The sequence below is a fragment of the Sorex fumeus genome, unplaced genomic scaffold, assembly GCF_029834395.1.
Source record: "Sorex fumeus unplaced genomic scaffold, SorFum_2.1 ptg000041l, whole genome shotgun sequence".
Taxonomy (NCBI): domain Eukaryota; kingdom Metazoa; phylum Chordata; class Mammalia; order Eulipotyphla; family Soricidae; genus Sorex; species Sorex fumeus.
The window spans coordinates 5,657,212-5,678,146 of NW_026606098.1; the positions used below are offsets into that span (position 1 = coordinate 5,657,212).

At 60.1% G+C, this 20,935-nt stretch overlaps 2 protein-coding genes across 2 annotated transcripts in view; one reads left to right on the forward strand and one right to left on the reverse strand.

The window, feature by feature from the left end:
* Positions 1–5,367: 5,367 nt before the first annotated feature.
* Positions 5,368–6,102, forward strand: LRRC3 (leucine rich repeat containing 3). The gene has a single exon (XM_056119647.1). The coding sequence runs from the start codon at positions 5,368–5,370 to the stop codon at positions 6,100–6,102; it is 735 nt and encodes a 244-aa protein (XP_055975622.1).
* A 4,550-nt stretch (positions 6,103–10,652) lies between these two features.
* The window catches only part of TSPEAR (thrombospondin type laminin G domain and EAR repeats), a 140,242-nt gene continuing 129,959 nt past the window's right edge, over positions 10,653–20,935 (reverse strand). Inside the window, exons 4-12 of the mRNA XM_056119385.1 lie at positions 20,792–20,882; positions 19,619–19,775; positions 18,813–18,944; positions 18,204–18,430; positions 17,581–17,767; positions 16,215–16,444; positions 12,343–12,530; positions 11,793–11,894; positions 10,653–10,807 (exon numbers count right to left, since the gene is read on the reverse strand). Coding sequence (XP_055975360.1) covers positions 10,654–10,807; positions 11,793–11,894; positions 12,343–12,530; positions 16,215–16,444; positions 17,581–17,767; positions 18,204–18,430; positions 18,813–18,944; positions 19,619–19,775; positions 20,792–20,882 — 1,468 coding nt within the window. The 3' untranslated portion in view covers position 10,653. The remainder of the gene's footprint in view (positions 10,808–11,792; positions 11,895–12,342; positions 12,531–16,214; positions 16,445–17,580; positions 17,768–18,203; positions 18,431–18,812; positions 18,945–19,618; positions 19,776–20,791; positions 20,883–20,935) is intronic.

Consider the following 20,935-nt stretch of genomic DNA (forward strand, 5'->3'; position numbering starts at 1 on the left):
GACAGGTATTAGGAAAGATCAAACCAAGGCAGGAAACCGAGGCTGCTGCAGGAAGGGGTGTGGGGTGGCTGGACACTGACCTGAACTGCCTCCTCACTGTGTGGCAGCTTTGCTCCCCCGGGAGCCTGAGTCCACGCAGCTCAGAGAAGCCAGGAGGAAGAGCCCCAGCCTAGAGGAATTAGGGGCCCAGCTGACTGTCACCCCTGCTCTAAGGGGTGTGTCCCAGGTCACAGCACACAAGGCAGGGTCTTACGGTATAGGCCACGCCTGCAGCTGACCCCAGTTCCCCTTCATGTCCCCCAAGCACTCCCAGGTGTTACCTTACCTCAGCTGGGGCGACCAGGTAAGCCCTGGCACTGAGGGCAGCACCATCAGGCCCTGACACTGAGTCGCAAGCCCAGGTCCTAAGCACTGCCTGAAGAGCACAAGGAGGACCAGTGGGGCCCCCCCCAAAGGCACAAGGAGAGGGGCTAGAGGGATAAGACCGCAAGGAAGGCGTTTGCCTTACACATGCCCGACCTGGGTTAATTCCCAGTGTCCCACATGGTCCCCTGAAAGCTGCCAGGAGTGATTCCCCTGAGCATTGTCGGGTGTGGCCCCAAGCCATAAAAAGCACGAGGAGAACCAGTTTGTAGTGACGATCTGAGACCATCTCCAGATAGGATACACACAGCAGACATGGCTGACAATGTTCTAGAATGTTCCACTGAGCAATGCAAGAACACACAAAATAACGATAGTCCACCCAACACATTCTGGGTCATAAAATGAATCTCAACATAAAATCTAATATATATATATATATATATAATGTGTATGTGTTTGGGTTACATCTGGGGGTGCTCAGGGCTTACTCCTTGCTCTTTGCTCAGGGGTCTCCCCTGGCAGGGCTTGGGGACCATATGTGGTGCCAGGGATGGAATCTGGGTCTGCCACGTGTAAGGCCAGCACCCTACCAGTGGCACCATCACTCCAGCTCCAATAAGGTTTTTAAAATTAATCACCCCCAAAAAGAAGTTTTCCAGGAAAACACCCAAGTATCTGAGGATGAAGCTGCATGCCTCTATGCCTCAGTGGGGCCTGAAGGGTTTTAGCTCCGAATGTCTGTCCTGCAGGGGAAGATCTGCGATCAGAGATCTGGACAGTGACCAGAACACTAAAACCACAGTAAGCAGATGACCAGCATGCAGGCTGGCAGAGAAAGGAGAGTAACAGGCAATCTATGAAACCAAAGTCTGGTTCTTTGACAAGATCAATAAAACACATGGACATCTCTCCTGGCAGGTCAGGAAAGGAGACAAATGTGGCACCGCTTCATCCTGTGTCAAAGGTCATGGGATGACTGTGAACAAGATGCTGATAAAAACACAAACTCAACACACTGATAAGCTCAAAATGACTTCAATGAAAAGGGCAGTGCTTGTTGTTGCTGGTTTTTGCTTTTTGGGTTATACCTGGTGATGTTCAGGGCTCACCCCTGCAAAGCCCTGCCTGATGTACTATCACCTGGCCCCTATTGTTTTAAGGTCACACCTGAGGGTTTCCTCCTGGCTCTACTCCTGGAGGTGCTCGGGGGATCCTATGGAGTACCGGGGATCAAGCCCAGGTTGGTCATAAGCAAGGAAAGCGCCGTACCACTGTATTATCACTCTAGCCCCCGGGTGGGCAGTTCTTTCTTCTTTCTTTTTGGTTTTGGGGTCACATCTGGCAATGTTCAAGTGGTCCTCCTGACTCTGCACTCACTAATTACCCCTGGCAGTGCTCAGGGGACCATATGGGCAAGTGCCCTCTCTACTGTACTCTCTCCAGCCCCCAAATGGACAACTCTTAGAGCACTGTAAGTCACCAACGACCGTGAAAATGAATGGCCTCAGCAGCTCTGTCTGTGAAATAGCTTAACAGACAGTACAGCCTATCAGGACCATGGGGAGTTTCCCCAGAGGTGACTCAACACTTGATAGCTACGAAGACCATGTGAACAGACATGAAAAGGATCTTCAGTAAGTGTAGAAAATACATCTGTCCCTCAGAGAAACCCACCAAACAGTGCAGAAGAAAGCTTCCTCCCACACCAGCAGGCACAGCGACCAGACACCTGCGGGTGACACGCTCCTCCAGGTGAAACCTGGGTGGAGGGTGAGGGTGCTTGCTCTCACTTCTGTTCACTATGAACCAGAGGCACTGGCAGGAGCTAGTCAATGTGAAAATAAACTGAGACATTGGTCTGGGGCTGTGGCCAACCCAGGTTTGATCCCCAGCACCCCATGTGGTCCCCCAAGCCCTGCCAAAAATGATCCCTGAGTGCAGAGTCAGGGGTAAGCCTAGAGCACTGCTGTGTGTGGTCCTCCCCAAAAAATAACAAAAAAAAATTCATAACCTGGTAAATACAGGTGAAAAAAAATCAAATGGTCTAAGTAATGAGCATCTATCACATGTTCATGGGCTGTGAGATCAAATGCTGTCAAGTAGTTAATTTTTTCCATATTGGACTGTAGTTTCAAAGAAATGCTGTCCCCCACCCCACAATCCTCATTAGGCTATGGAAGGGGTGTATGCGTGGATGTAGAGGTGAACCAGCAAACTAAAATTTAAGAAGTCTCCAGGATGACCAAGAGTATCCTATGGGAGCCAAAGCTGGAATATCTGTGCTGCCTACTGGGAATATATGCATTAAAATAAACCAGTTGAACATAAAATGCAGAGAGAATCATACTTACACCAACTACTGATTTTCAACAGAAGTACTAAGGCAATTCAGTAGAGAAAGGATTTTCTTTTTTCAATGAACAGTCCTGGAAAACTGGAGGCGTGTGCTTCCAGCACGCTCACGTGTGCGCGCTTGCACACACACACATACACATACACACACACACACACACACACACACACACACACACACCTTTGAGCTACAGCTCATGTCATTCACCCGAACAAACTCAAAATAGATGATGGAGTCATTGCAAACCTAAGCATTCATTCTGAGGCTGGGTTAGACCCTGCTATACTCCAAAAGCATGATGCATAGAACACATCATTGAAAATTTGGTCTTGACCAGAAAAAAAAATTCAGCTTTTGAACCACTTGTAAGAGAATAAAAAGGCATTGGTCCTGTCCAAAAACATATATTTGGAGTAAGTGAAGGACTCTCAAACTCAGCACGAAGCAAGCAATTCCACTGGGAAGGTTTGCTGAGAAGTAGACAGACTCACAGGGGTTGCTGGCCTGGGTCATTAGTCTCAGGGAGATCCTGAGACCCCACAGCTCACCCCTTCAGAATGTCTAAGTGGAGACAGAGAGCTGTCCCTGCTATACTCCAGGGGGCATGGGAACAGCACAATCACTCCTGAAGTTCCTTAAACCAGAAAGTCCAGATATTTCTCACTTCGACATTTACCCAGGAGGTAAAAGGACATTTGTCCGAACAAAGACAATACGCAAAACTCATGGCGGTTTTGTTTGGTCTAAGCAACATCTGAAGAAGCCTAAATATGTTCCAATGGGTCCCTGGGCACATGCCATATGCCATTCCTACAGGGAACAGCTGGCTGGGGGTGGTTGTGACGTGCCCTGCTCAGGGTTGAATGGGAAGCCCTCTGCTGAACACAGGAAGCCTCCTTTGCCTCCCACCCCCACTCTGCACGTCTGCAGTCATGACAGATTAGTCTGCGTTCACAGAAGTCACAGAAAACAAACTGTCCAAAATGTGTGATTTATCATACATCAATTGCATCCCTGAAAAGGGGGTTTGAGAAACCCTACAGAGATGGTCCAACCAAGTACAGAGCCAGCAGGAGCCCTCAAGCATGCTGGGCCCCCAAACAAGCAAAAACAAGCACAAACCCTAAGGCTGGCGGAGTCTAGTTAGTTTCTTGTTTTGTTTTGGATGCCGGGAATAGAGCCCAGGTGGGGATGGAATCCAAGTGGGCCTCGTGCAAGCCCTACCTGTTGTGCTCTCGCTCCCGCCCCTGGCTGGATCTGGTTTAAATGCCTACATCGCTGCGTTCTCTGCACCTTCACAGACTGGACCCTAGAATGTGGGGTCTGGGTCCTAACCCGACTGACTGTGGGAGCTGCGGGCAGTGGGTATGGACTTCATGCCCAGAGACCCCCAGCCCCCCAGACATCTTCCAGATACCCTCCCGCCCACAGGCCAGCAGCTCGTCCATCACCAGGCAGGCAAGGCGGTGGCCCAGATGTGGACAGGTTTGTCCTTTGGGTCCGGTCTCTTCCAGGCCTGACCCTCACCCCCCACTACTCTTGTCCAGGTGCCACCCCTGCAAGCCACAGCCCCTAGCCAGGTCCCACCTTTGTCCTCCGCTGCATCCTTTCTTCCAGCCCTCACGAGCCCCTGGCCCGCCCAGGGTCCGCCCCTCTCCGGAAGGCCCCGCCCACAGAGCGCGTCATCCTGGCCAGGCCCAGGGCACGCCCCTAACGGCAGGCCCCGCCTCTCACCTTAGCTCATACCGTTCAGGCCCCACCAGAGCCCCGCCCCTCCCCAGAAGGCCCCTCCCCTCGCCTGTACCTCAGCCCCACCAGGACCCCGCCCCTCTCCAGAAGGCCACGCCCACACCGTGCGTCAGTCACTCTAGCCCCGCCCACGACATGCCCAAACTACAGCCCCGCCCCTCTCCAGAAGGCCCCGCCCTTCAGCGGGCGCGCCGCGCTGTCTTGGCCCCGCCCAGGCTCCGCCCGGGTCTCTGGCCCCGCCCCGCAGGGCGCTGGCCGCGCCACCCGTCCCTGTCCGAACAGGAGTGGCCTCTGGTGGTCTCGGCGCTGGGTGTGGCACCGGGTCAGTCTCCAGCGCCGCGCTCAGAGCAGCCTCAGGACGCGGCTGCAGGTAAAACCCCGCCCCGCTCTGGAGAGTGGACCCCACCCTTGTCCACCTCCCCCAGCCCCTGTGCCAGAGGGTCAGGCGTCCTCGGTCGGGTCCGGTTTCGGCCGCAGACCCCCCCTCCCCGCGCGCCCGGCTGGGGCTCGGGTTTTCTCTCCTCTGTTCTCTCTCCGCTGTTTGCAAACACAGTCCCGGGAGCCGGCGCGGGAGGGCGGCGCTGGCCCTGGGGGAGCGTGGCTCGCTGTAGCCCCCACCAGGCCAGGTGTGGGGGTGGGGGCAGGGCTGGCCGGCCCTTCTCTCCGGGAGCAAGCGGGGGACACCCGCAGTGGCCAGACACTCCCACCGGCCACGACATTCCGCTGCAGAGAGCAGGTGCTCGGGCTCCTGGCCGGGTAGCGCTGAGCCTGATCGCCTGTTGGATTCTTTTAGGGCGGACCAGAGTCCGGCGAGGTCTGAGCGCCCGCTGGCCGGAGCGAGGCTGCCCAGTGCAGCGCGGATCCGGAGGGGTGGACACCTGACCCTGCCGTCCGCCCGCATGCAGAGTCTCCCAGGCCTGCCGGGCCCTTCGGGGGGCTCCTGCCTCCTGCTCCTCTTCTGCCTGAGCCTGGGCACCTGCTGCCCACCGAGCTGCCAGTGTCCTGAGCACGCGGGGGCCGTGGCCGTCCACTGCAGTGCGCGGGGCCTGGAGAGCATTCCCGGGGACATCCCCACCGACGCCGTGCTCCTGAAGCTGGATGCCAACAGGATCGCCCGTGTCCCCGACGGGGCCTTCCAGCACCTGGACCAGCTGCAGGAGCTGGACCTATCTCGGAACGCCATCGAGAGTGTGGCGCCTGCCGCCTTCTCAGGCCTGGCTGGGGGCCTGCGGCTGCTGGACCTCTCGCACAACCGCCTCCGCCGGGTCCCCACAGCCGCGCTGGGCAAGCTCCGCGCCCAGGTGCGCCTGGCACACAACCCCCTGCACTGCGAGTGTGCCCTGCAGGAGGCGCTGTGGGAGCTGCGGCTGGACCCCGGCTCTGCCCACGACATCGCCTGCCACACAGCGGAACGGGAGGAGTTTGTGGGCAAGCCTCTGGTTCAGGCACTGGACGCGGGCGTCAGCTTCTGTGGTGCCCACCCCAGGACCACCGACGTGGCCATGCTGCTCACCATGTTCGGCTGGTTCACCATGGTGGTCGCCTACGTGGTATACTACGTGCGCCAGAACCAGGAGGAGGCCAGGAGGCACCTGGAGTACCTGAAGTCGCTGCCCAGCAACCCCGGGCCCTAGGCTCACCCCGGATGGGGCTGCTCAGGGGGAGCACGTGAGGCCCACAGCCACTCGGGGTCAGGCGGGGCTGACCCTGTGTCCCTCACCGAGTCCCGGTGGACTGTCCTGAGAGTGTTCCTCGGTGGGGGTGTGGGGTTCCAGCCCTGGAAGGGCCCCGGCCTACCCCCTGGTCTCCCCAGTCCACCCGGCTCCAGGGAACAGGGTGAACCCCAGGCCCCACCCACAGGGTTCCCAGCACGTGGCCCCAGAGCCCCACTGTGCCTTCTTTTCTGCTCAAGATGCCCCTTGGGCCAGCTCCCTCCTCCCCTCTCATCTCCCCTCCCTCTTCCATCCTCTTCCCTCCTCTCACTTCCCCTCCCTCCCTCCCCCCTTCTTCCCCTCCATTTGTCCTCTCTCCCAGCCCCCTCCCCCCATCTCCCCATGTTGTGGTTGTGGGGAGCCTCTCTTTCCTGACCTGCTCCTGCCTCATGCCTGCTCTGCCTGCTTTTTTTCTTTTCTTTTTCTTTTTTTTTTTTTTTTTTTGCCTTTTGGGTCACACCCAGCATTGCACAGGGGTTATTCCTGGCTTATGCACTCAAGAAATACTCCTGGTAGTGCTTGGGGGACCATATGGGTTGCTGGGAATTGAACCCAGATTGGCCGCGTGCAAGGCAAATGTCCTACCTGCTGTGCTATCCCTCCAGCCCTGCCCTGCTTTCTTTTTTGTGCTCTGGGTTTGACTGTCTCTAGCTATGGCCTGTGGGAGGAGCAGAGAGGTGAGTAGCTGAGAGACTTGGGGTGTGACTGGGGTGTGCGCAGGGCCATGGCAGATCCTGCATCTGCGGACCAGAGTTTCATTTCCTGGGGGGCAGCCCCACACTGTCACCTATGGACACACCTCCTGGTTGCTAAGGGGGTGGGGTGGGGGCAGCAGCCTGTACGGAGGAGCTCTGCAGTTCAGGGCCAGGAGGGCATGTCTGTGTCCCCTGCCCTGCCAGGACACAAGGCAGTGTCCACTCTGCTCACCTTCCTTCCACGTGCCCCATGCCTTATGTGCCTGCGGTCTGATGCTCCTGGACCAGTGCTCTCACGGCCTGATGCTCCTGGACCAGTGCTCCGATGACCTGGTGCTCCCATGGCCCAGTGCTGTGGCCTGGTGTTACTATGGCCCAGTGCTCCCGTGGCCCAGCGCTCCTGGTGAAGCCAGTTCCCTGGACAGGGAGGAGTCCGGCCTGGATGCTGCCTTGCTGGGGGCTGTCTCCTGCAGTGCACAGAGTGGAGGGACCGCCACAGGGGACTGCCAGTGCTGCCTGCGACCCTGGGGTGCACTCCTCGTGATTTGAGGGGTTACCAGGCAGCCCTTGGGGGCCTCCCATACTGTATGAGGGAGCCCCTCATTTGCTCCTGCACCAGCTGGTCCAGAGCTGGGCTCGACCCCAGCATGGCTGCCTGTGTGAAGGGGCCTGGGTGGGGGACCCCATTCTGGCCTGCTGGGAAGAGGTGGGGTGAGGCCTCCTCAGTGCACGGGGTGACTCTTCTCACCCTGAGCTCAGGTTTCGGGGTGTCTGCCCTGCTGCCTTCCAGTGGACACTGGGTGTCCCTCAGAGCCACCGGAGCCACCTGGGCAGACATGTCGGCTTCAGCTCTCCCTGTGCATTCCGGCAGCTGGGCATCCTGAGGGCTGGTGCTGGGCTCGGGCACCCCATGGCACAGCCCTGTCCTCACGCGGGCCCAGCCAGTAGCAGCCCCTCAACCCGCCTCACGGAACTCGCTGGGGAAGCAGCCCTGTGACACAGAAGAGGCCTGGAAGGTTCTGGAAGGTTTTGGACTTGGAGCAGCCCCAGCAGAGATGGCTCAGAGCTGCCTTTCCTTGGGTCCAGAATTAAGACACCCTGCTGCTCGGTGAACCCGAATAAACACGCGCCAAGGCACTGCTGGCCTGTCCTGACCATCTATGTGAGGCTCCGGGGGCTGGTCCAGGCAGGGAAAGCAACCCAGGCGAGCCGGCACATTCCCCCGAGACGTCCCGCAGGCTGGGCCCCTGCCTCCTGCCCCACTGGCTAGCACTGCCTGGGGGCCCAGGCTGGGCTTTCGAGTGTGTCCCCCCGCCCTGGCCCCCAGCCTCGTGGAAGCTTTGATCCACCGTACCCACTTGCACCTGTACATGCTCCCACATGTGCACAGGCTACCAGGATACGTGGACATGCTCCCACACGGCAATGCTGCCCAGTGCATACTCCCACAGGTGCACAGCACACTCCTTATACACATGGACTCATGGTTCCTCATGGTTTTCCGGTCAGGGAACCTGGACCCTCTCAGTCTCCTCCGTGATGTGGGGGATGGTCTGGTTGTCCCCAGGAGGGCCTGTGTGTAGCTTTGGGTGGGGGGCTAACGGCAGCGAGTCAGGGGTGACCAGGGTGCTGAGCTGAGGGAGACTCAGGCCAGACGCTGGTGGGTGGCAGGAGGTCAGAGGCCATGGGAGTGGCAGAAGGTCAGAGGTGGGTGGGGGTGACAGGAGGTCAGAGGCAGTGCGGGTGGTTCTGCCGAGGCAGGCAGGGCCTCCTAGCATGGTGGGGGTGAGTGTCCAGTCCAGTGCTCGGCCCCTCCCCCAGCAGGGCCCTATTTCAGAGACACAGAGGCTGCGTGGGGGAGCAGGCTGGCCGCTGTTGGCCTCCTGACCACTGGCCTGGAAGTCTTCATGCACAGACAGGCTTGAGCTGTCAAACAAGCGTGGCCTCGGCCAGCACGCTGGGCTCTGCAGCCGCCCCCACCGCCACTGTGAGCTCAAGGCGCTGCCGCCGTGTGAACTTGTGCCAGCCTAGCACTCTGCACGAGAGGACAGGCAGGATGCGGGGTTGGGCACGGGATGGAGGGCTGGGCAACTGCCAGGCTAGGCACAATTTCAGAGGCTCCACTGAGAGGCACTGGGAGGTGGGAGGCCTGCCCCAGGAGACCTCAGTGCAGTACCCAGAGTGAGACCAAGTAATCCAGGGAAGCAGAGGGGACAGGTGGAGCATCCCTGGGCCCCCATCTGGCAGCCTGGCTCAGGATCTGGGGTCACATGGTGGTGCTGGGGGATGATGCTGGGGAACTGCTTGGGGAACTGCTTGCACATTCTTGGAGGTGCAACTCGGGACCCCAGCCTCCTTCCGGCAAAGCAGCTTTACTGGCCTTTGCACGGCTGGTGCTGGGTGGTACTGTGACCTCTGGGATGTGAATTTGAGCGTGTGTGGGTCTTTGATGCCGTGATCCAAGGGTACCTCCCACCATGTGCAGCACAGATGCCCAGGCCTACCACAGCGTCCCCTGGTGCCCACCCGCACAATGACACCGGTCCTGTCCCCTGTGGGTGATGAGGATGCCCCCCTGCCTGGTGCTGGGGAACCCAAACATGTTGAGAACAGTCTGACACAGGTGAACTCATCCACACATGCTCACAGAATGTTCTAGAAACAAGTGACCGGGAGCGGTAGTGAGGCTCCTTTGTGTCTGAATTCTCACTTCTCTCGGGGTGATTGCCTGGCGAGGGCCTAGCTCCGGGGTGAGCACTGGAGGGGGAGTCCAGCAGGGGTGGGGCTGTAGGCAGGCTCGGGACTCTGGGCTAGTGGGAGGCTGAAGTGTAGCAGCACCCGGGTCTCATGTTCTCAGCATGCCTGTGTAGCCCCAAGTCAGTCTTAAGTTCCCAGCAGACAGGGGTGAGGGGGCCTGAATATGTGCATGTATATGTGGCACACCATGCACTAAAGGGGCACACGCACAGTGTACACACGTGTGCCCTATGGGGGTGAATGTGTACATGCATGTGCTGTACACACGGACGCGTACAGCTTGTGTGGTGCACGTATGCATGCATGTACATACATCTACATCCATGTTATGAGTGTGCACATGTGTGGTACAAGTGCATGCCTGCATGTGTAGGCGTGTGTGCATGTGGGAATACACATGATGCATGTGAGTGTGCACGTGTGGCTGTATGTGCACACATGTGTCCGGGACAAAGTGTGGTGTGAGTGGAGCTTCTGGGCCCAGGGGGTGCGGCCAGAACCATGCCAGGTCGAGGGCAGCTCCAGGGGTTCTCAGAGCAGCAGGACACGCAGGCCTGAGATGCCCTGGGGTGGACAGTGCCCCAGGACGCTGAGTCTGGGGGTCTGTGCTTGGCACCCAGGTCTGTGCTTGGATGCAGTGACCCATGTGCCATGGCGGGGCTAAGGAGGGCATGAGGTGGTGGGCACAGGGGTCTCAGCCCAAGGCAGCCCCAGGTCTGCGGGCCCTGGGGAGGGCGCGATGTAGGCCAGGAGTCCCAGTGGAGCCCCACCCCAGGCACAGAAGGACAAACTGAGGCAGTAGGTAGGAGCTGAGGGCACCTCTTCCCTGAGGAAGGAGTGCAGGCCAGCCCTGTGAGCGGCATAAATATATTTCTGGGCGTGGGACAATAAATAAGGTTGGGGTGAGCAGGGCTGTGCCGCCCCCCACCCGCCGGGTGTGAGGTAAGACTGCGGTGGCCACACACTTGCCCAGGATAGCCATGGCGGGAACAGTGGGCAGACCCCCTGGCGGGCGGCCCCATCAGCGCGTCCTGAGCCGAAGGACCCGGGAGAGCGGCTCCTTGGCGCTGGAGTAGACGAGGTAGGAGCCGGCGGCTGTGCTGAAGGTTTCCCAGTCCCTGCAGCCGAACGTGGGCAGGCTGTGTGCGGCCACGAAGCCCTCGTAGCCCTGCCACCTAGGGGGGTGGAGAGGGACCATGAGGGCAGTGTCCACCCAGGGAGGGAAACTGAGGCGCAGGGACTCTGCCTGCAGACGGCGTTGACAGTGAGGCACGTGCTGGGTCGAGCTCTGCGCTGCCCCCTCCCCCCTGGCCCCCGCTGTGGATTCTGAGCTTCCAGGGTGACTGCGAGGCCCTGGGCACTGTCCACGTTGCAGACGGCAACAGGAAAGTGGGTGATGGGGTGAGGGTTCGAGGGTGTGGCTGTACCTGGCGCTGCGTGGGGACCGCCAGGGTTACATGGGGTCATTCTTGGGGGCTCTGCAGTGCCAGGAGCAAGCCTGGAAGACACCCCTAATCCTTGCGCTGTCTCCCTGGTCCCCAAACTGAAGGCTTTTCTGATAAGACATAGATGATCATCTCAGAGGAGAAGGAAATCCTGATTAAGCCCCGAACCACGAGGAAAACAGAGAAATGTCCAGTGGCCTCATGGAGGTGCAGGACTGTGCCTGAAAGCATCTGCCGCAGCCTGTCCCCAGGTCCCTGGTGCTGGTCCCTGCAGTGACACCCCAAAGCACTGACGCCAGCTCCATCCCCGGGCACCCTGACCTCATGAGGCCACGAGGTGGCCTTCACCCCAGGGCCTTGGGGAGGCAGTGATGGTGGCAGTAGCTGGGACACTGCACCTCACAGGGACAGGGTGAGTGCTGATATCACCCCACACTCGGGCACGCCTCAGAGTGCCACGGTTGAGCTGAGAAACCAGGCAGGAGCGTGCCAGCTGCCACGGACAGGACGGTTCATTTCTGAACACGTCAGCGCCCTCAGCCACAGGAACAGAGAAGCGGGGCCACCACACTGAGGGTCCCAGGCCAGGTTGCTGGAGGCTGTGTCCACGCAGGGGCACATAGATGCCTCTCCGGCCCCGGGATCAGCAGTGGGACGAAATTCGAGTGCCACCATAGCCCAGGGTGCTGGCCCCTGGCCGTGCCCGCCCCCTCACCTGTAGATGATGCTGTTTACCAAGAAGGTGTGGCCGTCGAAGGAGTTGGCGACTACCAGGAAGTAGTCCTCGCCCACGGAGAAGAACTCCCAGTCCAGGGCACTGCGGGGACAGGGAGGCCTCAGCACCCAGGGCAGGGCAGCTCCCCATCTTTTGGTTTGTTCACTTTTGGGTCACACCCGGCGATGCACAGGGCTTACTCCTGGCTCTGCACTTAGGAGCTACTCCTGGAGGTGCTCAGGGGACCATATGGGATGCTGGGAATCGAACCCGGGTCGGCTGCGTGCAAGGCAAATGCCCTAACCGCTGTGCTATCTCTCCAGCCCCAAGCTCCCCATCTTTTCTCTGCATCTAGGGAAAGGTCACTAATTTCTTCACTTCCTTGTCATAAAGCACCTCTGGGGAGAGGACTTCACCTGAGGGTGAGTCCACCTCTGCCCATCCCAGAGCCCGGCCTCTGCCCAGCTGACTCCCCACCCACTTCTGCCCCCTGCCTGGCCGCCCCAAGGACAGTCTGTGGCCCAGCAAGTGGTCAGCCTGCCGCCCGCACCTGCAGGTGGGAATCTCCTGGAAGGTGACAAAGGTCTGGGCGGTGACGTTCAGCTCATAGATGACCGAGTTGATGACGTAGGAGTCACTCTGCATCTGCGTCTCTGCTGTGTAGCTGTGGCTGTTGGCCACGGCCAGGAAGACCCTCTCCCCGATGCGGAACACCTCCCAGTCGGCGGCTCCGAAGGTCTAGGACAGGTTGGGCCGTGAGGGAGGCCCCAGGTGCTGGGGCCCTGCCAGCTTGTCACCTCCCCCTACCAATCCTTCCCACACCCGAGGGTCCCTGAGTCCCTGCGATGACCCTGACTGGGCCCTGTGTGTGTCACAGCACCTCCCAGGAGAGGTGGCCAAGAGGGTGAGCTGAGGGACTCTGTGACTGGCCCTCAGTGGGATATGGAGGGGGCTTGGTAGGGTGGGGATCGCGTCCAAACTGTGCTCTGGGTTCGGTGGGAACTTGAAGGGCCTTGTGGGGTCCCAGCCCCTGGTAATGAGGGTCGCGCCTCCTGGGCAAGCAAGCTTTGCTGGCTGAGCTGTGGGGCAGCTGCCCGCGGTCCAGCCCCATGCCCTCTGCTGTCCCTGGAACAGGGCGAGCTGTGTCGGGCGGTGCGCCCCCCTGGCTGCATGTTCCAGGGGTGCGGGGGCTTGGGGGCGGGGCCGGCTGGCTCCCCCGCTCACTTCCCAGCGCCGCCGGCAGAGGGCGTCCTCACATTAGCCTGGTGCGGACCTGAGGCCGACCTGAGGGCCCAGAAGCCCCCACAGCTGTGAGGCCTGAGCAGGTCTTCCAGGACATGGATGCCAGGGTGGGTAGCCGAGCTGACTACTGGAACCATCCACCACCCTTCTGGGCCCTCAGGTCTGTGGGATCTTCAGCACGTCTGAGAGTGACCGCTGAGCCCCCACAAATGGGGGCCCTTCTCCGCCCAGGGCAGATTCAGCAGCAGCAGGCGGTGCTGACCCTCCCCTTGAACTCATCCAGGAAATGTACCTACAGCTGCCTCACACCTGCCTGTAAGCACACTCCTGCACGCACAGCTGCACACACACCCCTGCACATACACCTGCATGTACAGCTGTACACCTGCACACACACACACACCTGCATGCACAACTGCACACACTTGCATGCACACCTACACACACACACCTGCCTGTGAGCACACACCTGCATGCACACCTGCACACCTGTCCAGAGCACACACCAGCGCATCACAGTACAAGCACACCCAGGCAGACACATGTAGATGTGCTCGCAGGTGCAGAGCCCCGGCACCCCTACTTCCTGCATGGCAGGGCCTAAGATGTGCTGGCAGGGCCCTGGCTGCATCTCAGAGGTGAGGGCACCCTCGCTGCTCCCCAGGACCTGAGTTCAGGGCTCAGATGGGGACAGGGAGGATGAGGTGCCAGGCCTTGTGAGCACAAGCCCAGAGTCCCAGAGCGGGGACTATGCACACCTGCACACCTGTCTATGGTCTGTATCCCACCCATGGTCTGTATCCTCTGTGCTTCACAGGGTAGCCTCACTCCAGGGCCCTAGAGCCTGTGCAGTGGAACTGCAGAGAAAGATTCTGGGTGGGCGTGGCGGTCACTGGAAGGGCCTCTGAGCCAGGCCAGCCCTGGCGGAGCCTCTTTCCTGCACCCGGGACCCCGCCATGGGGCATCAGCATTCTGGGTGCCTCACACACCCGGGTCCTTCCACATCAAAGGCCCAGCCCGGAGTTCCCCTGGAGTCTTGCCCAGCAGCCCCTCCCAGACCCTAGGGTGGGCCCCTGTGGGGAAGGCGTTTTTGGGAGCCACAGCAGACCTGGAGCACAGCCCACCCGGGTGGGGCAACAGAGCAGCTGTGGCTGAGGACCCTGTCCAGCTGCGGGGCAGAGAGCTGGGCATACCTGTGGGATGGGGGTGCTGGGAGACAGAGGTGTGTCCAGGGCGCTGGCCCTCACAATGGGTAGTTGGCTTGGGCAGGGTGTGCCCTGTCCAGAAGGCTCAGAACTCCGGCTCTAGAAGGTTCTGCTCACCCCGCCTGTGCCCAAGCCCACCCCTGCAGGGAGGGAGTTCAAGGGACTGGGGGGTCTGCTGGGTGTTCTGAGCTGACTCCCTCCCTCCTGTCTCCTCTTCACTTCCTAGGAAACTAGCCTGGATTCTCCTGGTGCAGTCCCCGCAGGCTTTCTGTTCTGAATTCCAGAATGTTCCCTGTCCTGCCACACCCAGCTCTGTCCAGGCAAGGCCTGCATCTGGCTGAGACGCATCTTGGTCAACCTGGAGACAAGTCTCGTTTCCAAGGCGCCTCTGTTCCCCAGGCAGCCCAGTGAGAAGAGTCCTGTGGGGCAGGGGGTGTTGGAACCTGTACCCCAGCTCCCCCTGTGCTGGAAGAGAGGGTATGGTGGTCCCTCAGGAGCTAGGATGGACATGTCACCTGGGAGGCAGCCCCCCCAAGCCTGTTGGAGGTTCTCCAGAGAAGCTCCATGGGGGAGCCTGCAGGGCAGGACTGGGGTGCAGGAGGGTCTGCTCTGCGGGCGGAACCGGGGACCTGGAGGAAAGGTTGTTCATGTGTGAGGAATCATCCTGGAGAGGCATTATCTCAGCAGATAGAGGGGTTTCCCAGCTCCTGTAAGGCAATGGGGAGGGGACAGGTGGGCGGGGCCAGAGCAGAGGAACAAACGGGGTCTAGGTGAGAGGAGCCAGGGCAGAGGAGAGGGCGAGGTCTAGGTGGGAGGAGCCAGGGCAGAGGAATTGTGGTATCTAGATGGGTGGAGCCAGGATAGAGTGGGTGGGGTCTAGGTGGGCGGAGCCAGGGCAAAGGAGTGGGAGGGGTCTAGGTGGATGGAGCCAGGGCAGAGTGGGCGGAGCTAGGGCAGAGGAGTGAGTGGGGTCTAGGTGGGCGGGACTAGGGCAGAGGAGTGGGCGGGGTCCAGCAGTGTAGAGAAATGGGTGGGGTCTAGGTGGGCGGAGCCAGGGCAAAAGAGCGGGCAGGGTCTAGGTGGGCGGAGCCAGGACAGAGGAGTGGGCGGAGCTAGGGCAGAGAAGTAAGCGGGGTCTAGGTGGGCGGCACTAGGTCTAGGACTGGGCGGGCCTAGGGTAGAGGAGTGGGTAGTGTCTAGGTGGGTGGAGCCAGGACGGAGGGGACGGGGTCTAGGTGGGCAGAGCCATGTCAGAGGTGTGGGTGGAGTCTAGGTGACAGTCTAGGTGGGTGGAACTAGGCCAGACGTATGGGCGGAGCTATGCCAGAGTTGTGGGTGGAGTCTAGGTGGGCAGGTCAAGACAAGTTAGTAGTTAGCCAAGGAAGGAGTGTTGGGTTAAGGGAACTAGAGGAGTTGAGTGTTGGGTCCCACCATGCCTAACGTCAGCTGTCCTGCTAGCCTGAGGCCACGCTAGCCACGCCTGGCTCCCAGGGTGCCCAGTGCTGTCGTCCCAGTACAACTAGCTACTTCCACTGAAAAAGCTCTTCAGGCCAGTCCACAGGGACCGACACCAGCCAAGGGACCAAGAGTGAAAGAGCAGCAGGCCCTGGTCCCTGGTCCCTACCCAGCAGGTCAGGGACTAGACACCCTGGCCCAGGTAGGAGATCCAATGCCCACATGGGCCAGACTGTGGGGTCTGGTCACCCTCTGCCCCTCTAGGCTTGGAGCTGGCAGAGTGTGAGCGTGAGAAGGAATGGGGGAGGACAGGGTCTGATGCTGACTTGCTTGCTTGGTTGCCCTCTGCCGCACACACAAGCACACATTATTTCATGCTGTGTGGACGCCAATTTGGGTGTGTGACCAGTGACAGCCATGTGCATGCCAGGCTGGGTGTGTTATCAGTGTGGTGCTGGCAGTGTGGGCGCCAGGCTGGGAGCGTGTCTGGTGCTGGCCATGTGTGGGTGCAGGGCCTTACCAGGAAGGACTGGAAGAGGCGGAAGGCGCCGAGCAGCCACACATAGAGGTGCGAGTGCAGCCGCGTGGAGGTGCCATTGAAGGCGTTGGCCACAGCCAGGAAGGAGTAGGGCCCCACGGTGAAGAACTCCCAGTCGTAGGCACCTGATGTGGCGATGCTCTGGTTGGCTTCGAAGAGCCGCGTCCGTGGGTTCCACTTGTAGATGACACTGTCGATGTTGTGGTTATCACCTGGATGGAGCGGCCATGCTGACAGAGGGGCCCGGGACCACCCCCGCCCCTCCACAGGGCACAGTGACATGGGGGAGAGCCCCCACTGCCCAACCCTTTCCTCTCTGCACCCCCCCTCCCCAAATCACACTCACTTCACAGACACTGAGCTTTCCTGGGTCCCCTCCCAGCCCACAGAGCTCTGGGTGCATGGTGGACTTGGAGGCATCGATTGCAGAACCTGGGAGGCCCGCATGAGAGCCTACACAAGCTATACATTCCTCAACCCCATGGCTACCTCTAGTCCCAGGACCCTGTTCCCAAGGTTACTGTGGCCTTGAGGGCGAAACCCTCCTAGAGACCCTGCTCCCTGGCCTCCAGTATAGCCCTGCCATGTGGCTGCACTGCTGTCTAGAGTGGACGGGGCAGTTGGCTGGGGCCACATGGTGACTGTCCACATTACCTGCCTATAGACAGCTCAAGGCCAACTGCACCTCCTCCATCACAGCTGCTCCCAGGAACTTGGGGTGCCAGGTCAATGGCTGGCTGGATGGAGGTTGGCTGGGTCATTAGCTGGTTGGTTGGGTATTTGGTGGTTAGTTGTGTTATTCGGGGTGGTTGGTGGTTGGTTGGGTCAATGGTTGGTTGGTGGCTTGCTGGGTCATTAGCTGGCTGGTTGGGTGGTTGTAGTTGGTGGTTAGTTTGGTCATTGGTCGGTTGGTTGGTTGGTGGTTATCTGGGTAACTGGCTGATTGGATGGTGGTGGCCACTTAGTTGGGTGGTTAGTAGTTGATTGGTTAGTTGGGTAGTTGACTGGTCAGTTATGTGGGTGGTGGCTGGGTGCTTGGTGGTTGGTTGGTAGCTGGTTAATTGGGTGGTTGGTAGTTGGTTATCTGGATGGTTGATTAGTTGGCTGGCCAGTTGAGTGATTGGTGGTTGGCTGGATGACTACTACTGATGGGTCAGTTGTGTGGCTAGTTTCCCAAAGGCCCGGAGTCTGCAGTCAGGCTACTGTGGTATGTCTCAGGGGTCAGGTGCCCCACAGAAATGCGTACTGACCCCACATAGGCAAGGTTGGGCCTGGGATCCTGGAAAAAAGGTGGGACAACCCAGCACAGTCCGAGGGCTTCCCCCAGGGTGCAAGAAGCGAAGCCCACCTTCTCGGTGGTTGGCCACGGCCAGGAAGTGCTCCCCAGCCATCTGGAAGGCCTCCCAGTCCCGGGCACTGTGGGTGGCCACCCGCTGATATGGCCTGAACCGCAGCTTTGTCCGGCTCCACTTGTAGATGACCGAGAACTCCTGGCCCTTCTCATTGGGCTCAAAGTTGGCCACAGCTAGGAAGGTCTGTAAGACAGTGGACAGTTGGTGCTGTGGCATGGCACCTGCCCCAGCATGAGCCCCTGAGCTCATGCATCCATCCCCAGTCCCTGAACTCAGGGATAGCACGAGGTTATCTCCCCCTAACTGGGAAGAGGAGATTCATCCTGCTGGGCCAGCCCCCCAGGACCCCACCCACAGGTCTTAGGTCTGCCATCCGGCACCTTGCCCCCCGCTCCTGGGCAGCCTCAGCCCCCAGCAAGCAGCTGTGTCTGTGCAGAGACGCAGGAGCAGAACAGGGAGTGAGGCCACTGACGCATGCGGCGTGGCCAGGTCTGGGCCCCCCCGAGATGCGGCTCATCTTTTGTTCTCAGGAGTTGGGCATCCCTGTTGGTGCCATCTGGAGAGAATTGTCAAGTTGTCTGAGCCAGCGGCCACTGGGTGCCTGGCCACACACACTTGCCTGCTTCCCAATGGTGAAGTACCGCCAGGACTGCGCCTGGTGCGTGGGGATGTCTTGGTAAGAGGAGAACTTTCCATCCGTCCACTTGTAGATGGCCGACGTGGCCTTGCGATTGGCAGTGGCCACAAAGAGGCCAGCCCCGGGGATGGCGAAGACCTCGACGCCCAGGGTCTCGGCGTTGGTGGGCAGGCTCTGGTGCTCCTCCACATAGTCCAGCCGCTCCCTGGCTGCCGGGACAGGGGTTGTGGGTCGGACGCACTGCCCAGGACCTGGATCTGCCATACCGGTGCCCAGAGGCTGCCAAGGGCCCCCTCTCTGCTCCTGCCACTGGTCTGTGTCCTGCACAGAGCCAGGTCCCAGTATGTTGCAGTGGGGACGAGTGGCCTTGGTGGTGGAGGCACTGCTGGGACACAGACCCTCCTGACTCCCTGAGCCCCAGGGTCTTCCTGCTGGGGTGTGAGGAGTCGGGCTCCTCCCTGCCACCCCCCACAACCACCTGTGGGCCACGGTCCTGCTCCCGACCTCAGGAGGGGCTGCCCGGCTCCAGGATAGTGGGGGTCTGCTCCCAGGTGCCCCTCTCTGAGAAGTGCCGACAGGGCCCCAGCCCACCTGCTAACACAGAGACCCACTGGCGGCCCACGCACAGGAACAGCCCCTTCCGGCCGGCGTCAAACCAGAACTGGGCATCCTCGGCTTTGGTGCAGGGGGGCCGGGAGCCAAGTGTCACCTTCATGTGGGTTTCTGGGGAGACAAGGTAGATGGCGGGAGGGGAAGTGATCCCACAGGAAATGACCTGGAGTCCGTCTCCAGCTGGACGCGGAGCCCGGGGGCCAGTGGGGTCACAGCCGTGGGTCACTGTTGTGTGGGGAGGCCCAGCGGCTGGGCGAGTCCTTGGGTGGTGACAGTTCGGTGGGTGGCTGTGGACTGTGCCTCCTCTCCTCGGCCTCGTCCCGCTCCCTGAGGGGCCTGTGGTGCCCCAGACTGCTGCCAGCACTTGCCCACCTGAGCAGGGTCCAGCCTCTGGAGTTCCAGGGGTGCCACCCCCTCTTGCCTCATCCACAAGCCTAGTGCAGGTGGATGTGCTGTGGGGGCTCCTGACTAAGAGGCGGGGAGTAAGGACAAAGGGGTATGGAGGAGGGGACTCCACACCCTCAGGTTGGACACTCAGGGTGACATGGAACAAGTCTGGCCCAGTCCAGGTCCTCTGGGTGGGGCTGGGGTCTGAAAGTGTAGGAGCAGCAGGGAGGCCCCTGGGATGCACTGGGCACGACATGCTCTAGAGAAGAGACGGGTACCCGCATCCTGGGTCCTCAAGCTGAGGAGTGGGGTACTCTGGAGCCCTCTGGGAAAAGCAGGCATCTGCATGAAGTGACACCACAGTCCTGTCAGGCATTTGGGGGCCTGCAGCCACTGACCGTAGGGAGGCCTCAGCACCTCGTTGTCTTCCGGGGTCCCTGCCAGCCCCTGCAGGATGGGGGGGATGGACAGCACGGCAAGCTTGGCGTCCCTGCAGGGGCATACTCTGGAGCTGGCATCTGAGCCGGGCAGCAGGACCAGCTGCCTCAGCAGACCCTGCAGAGACGGGGGCATGTCAGTCACCGCTCCTCACACAGGGATGGGGGACACGTCTATCAGAGAGAGGGACACATCCGTTCCCTGCCCCACAAGAGAGGGACATTTTGGGTCCCTCATTGCAGAGAGAAGGGCATATCTAGCCCCTCCCCGCAGAGAGGGGTGCATCTGGTCCCTCCCCACAGAGAGAGGGACGTGTCTGATCCCCACCCCACACATAGGGACAGGGGCAGATCTGGTCACTACCCTGCAGAGTGAGGGGCACGTCCACTCCCCGCCCCACAGACAGGGACAGGGGCATGTTCAGTCCCTGCCCCGCTGACAGGCTGGCACCTCAGGGCTTGTCCTGCAAGGCCCTCCCTTAAGCTTGCAGACGAGAGGCAAAACATTGGTTGTGGGGAGCAAGAGGGTGCTGGGAGAAACTGAGCACCCTTGAAGGCGATCAAACCAGAGGGATCTTTTCTACACCAGACAAGATGTGCCACTTAGCTTGTTAATCCTGCCACCCATCGGCCTCCGTCTGGCACCCTTTCCCCCTCCCCTACCTGTCTAACCATTCCTTTGTCCATCTATTGTCCATTCGTGCCTCCATCCCACCATTATCCAGCTGTCCATCCGCCCACCATTTGTCCATCAGCATATCCATCAGCGCATCTATTCATCGACTGTTCTATCCACCGTCTGTCTATTCACCCATCTGCCAATGATCCACACATGTCTGGACAGTCTCGGAGCACCTACTACGTGCCAACCATGGTTCCAGATATTGGCACAGTGGGCACAGCAGCCTCACCCCCTCCAGGGTAGAGAGGTCAGAGGGCGCTGAGGGCCATGGAGAAGGCAAAAGGGGGTAAGTGGAGTCAGCGTTTGAACAGCAGGGAGAGGCTTCCATGCTAAAGTGGTACTGGGGGATGAGCGGGGGTCTGTGGTGTTTGTGGGGTTCAGAGAAATGGGTGTGCCCGAGCAGGGAGAGCGCAGTGTCATGGGGGACCCGGAGACACAGCCCCCATACTCACCGTGAACAGACCTTTGGTTCTCTTGCGGCTTCCGACGAAGAAGCGGGCACCTCGCACTGAGAGGGCGGCTGGGAAGGGCACGTCAGCTGCTCTGAGAACATCAGAGGCAGCTTAACAGCCACGACAGACAGGCACCCCATTTAT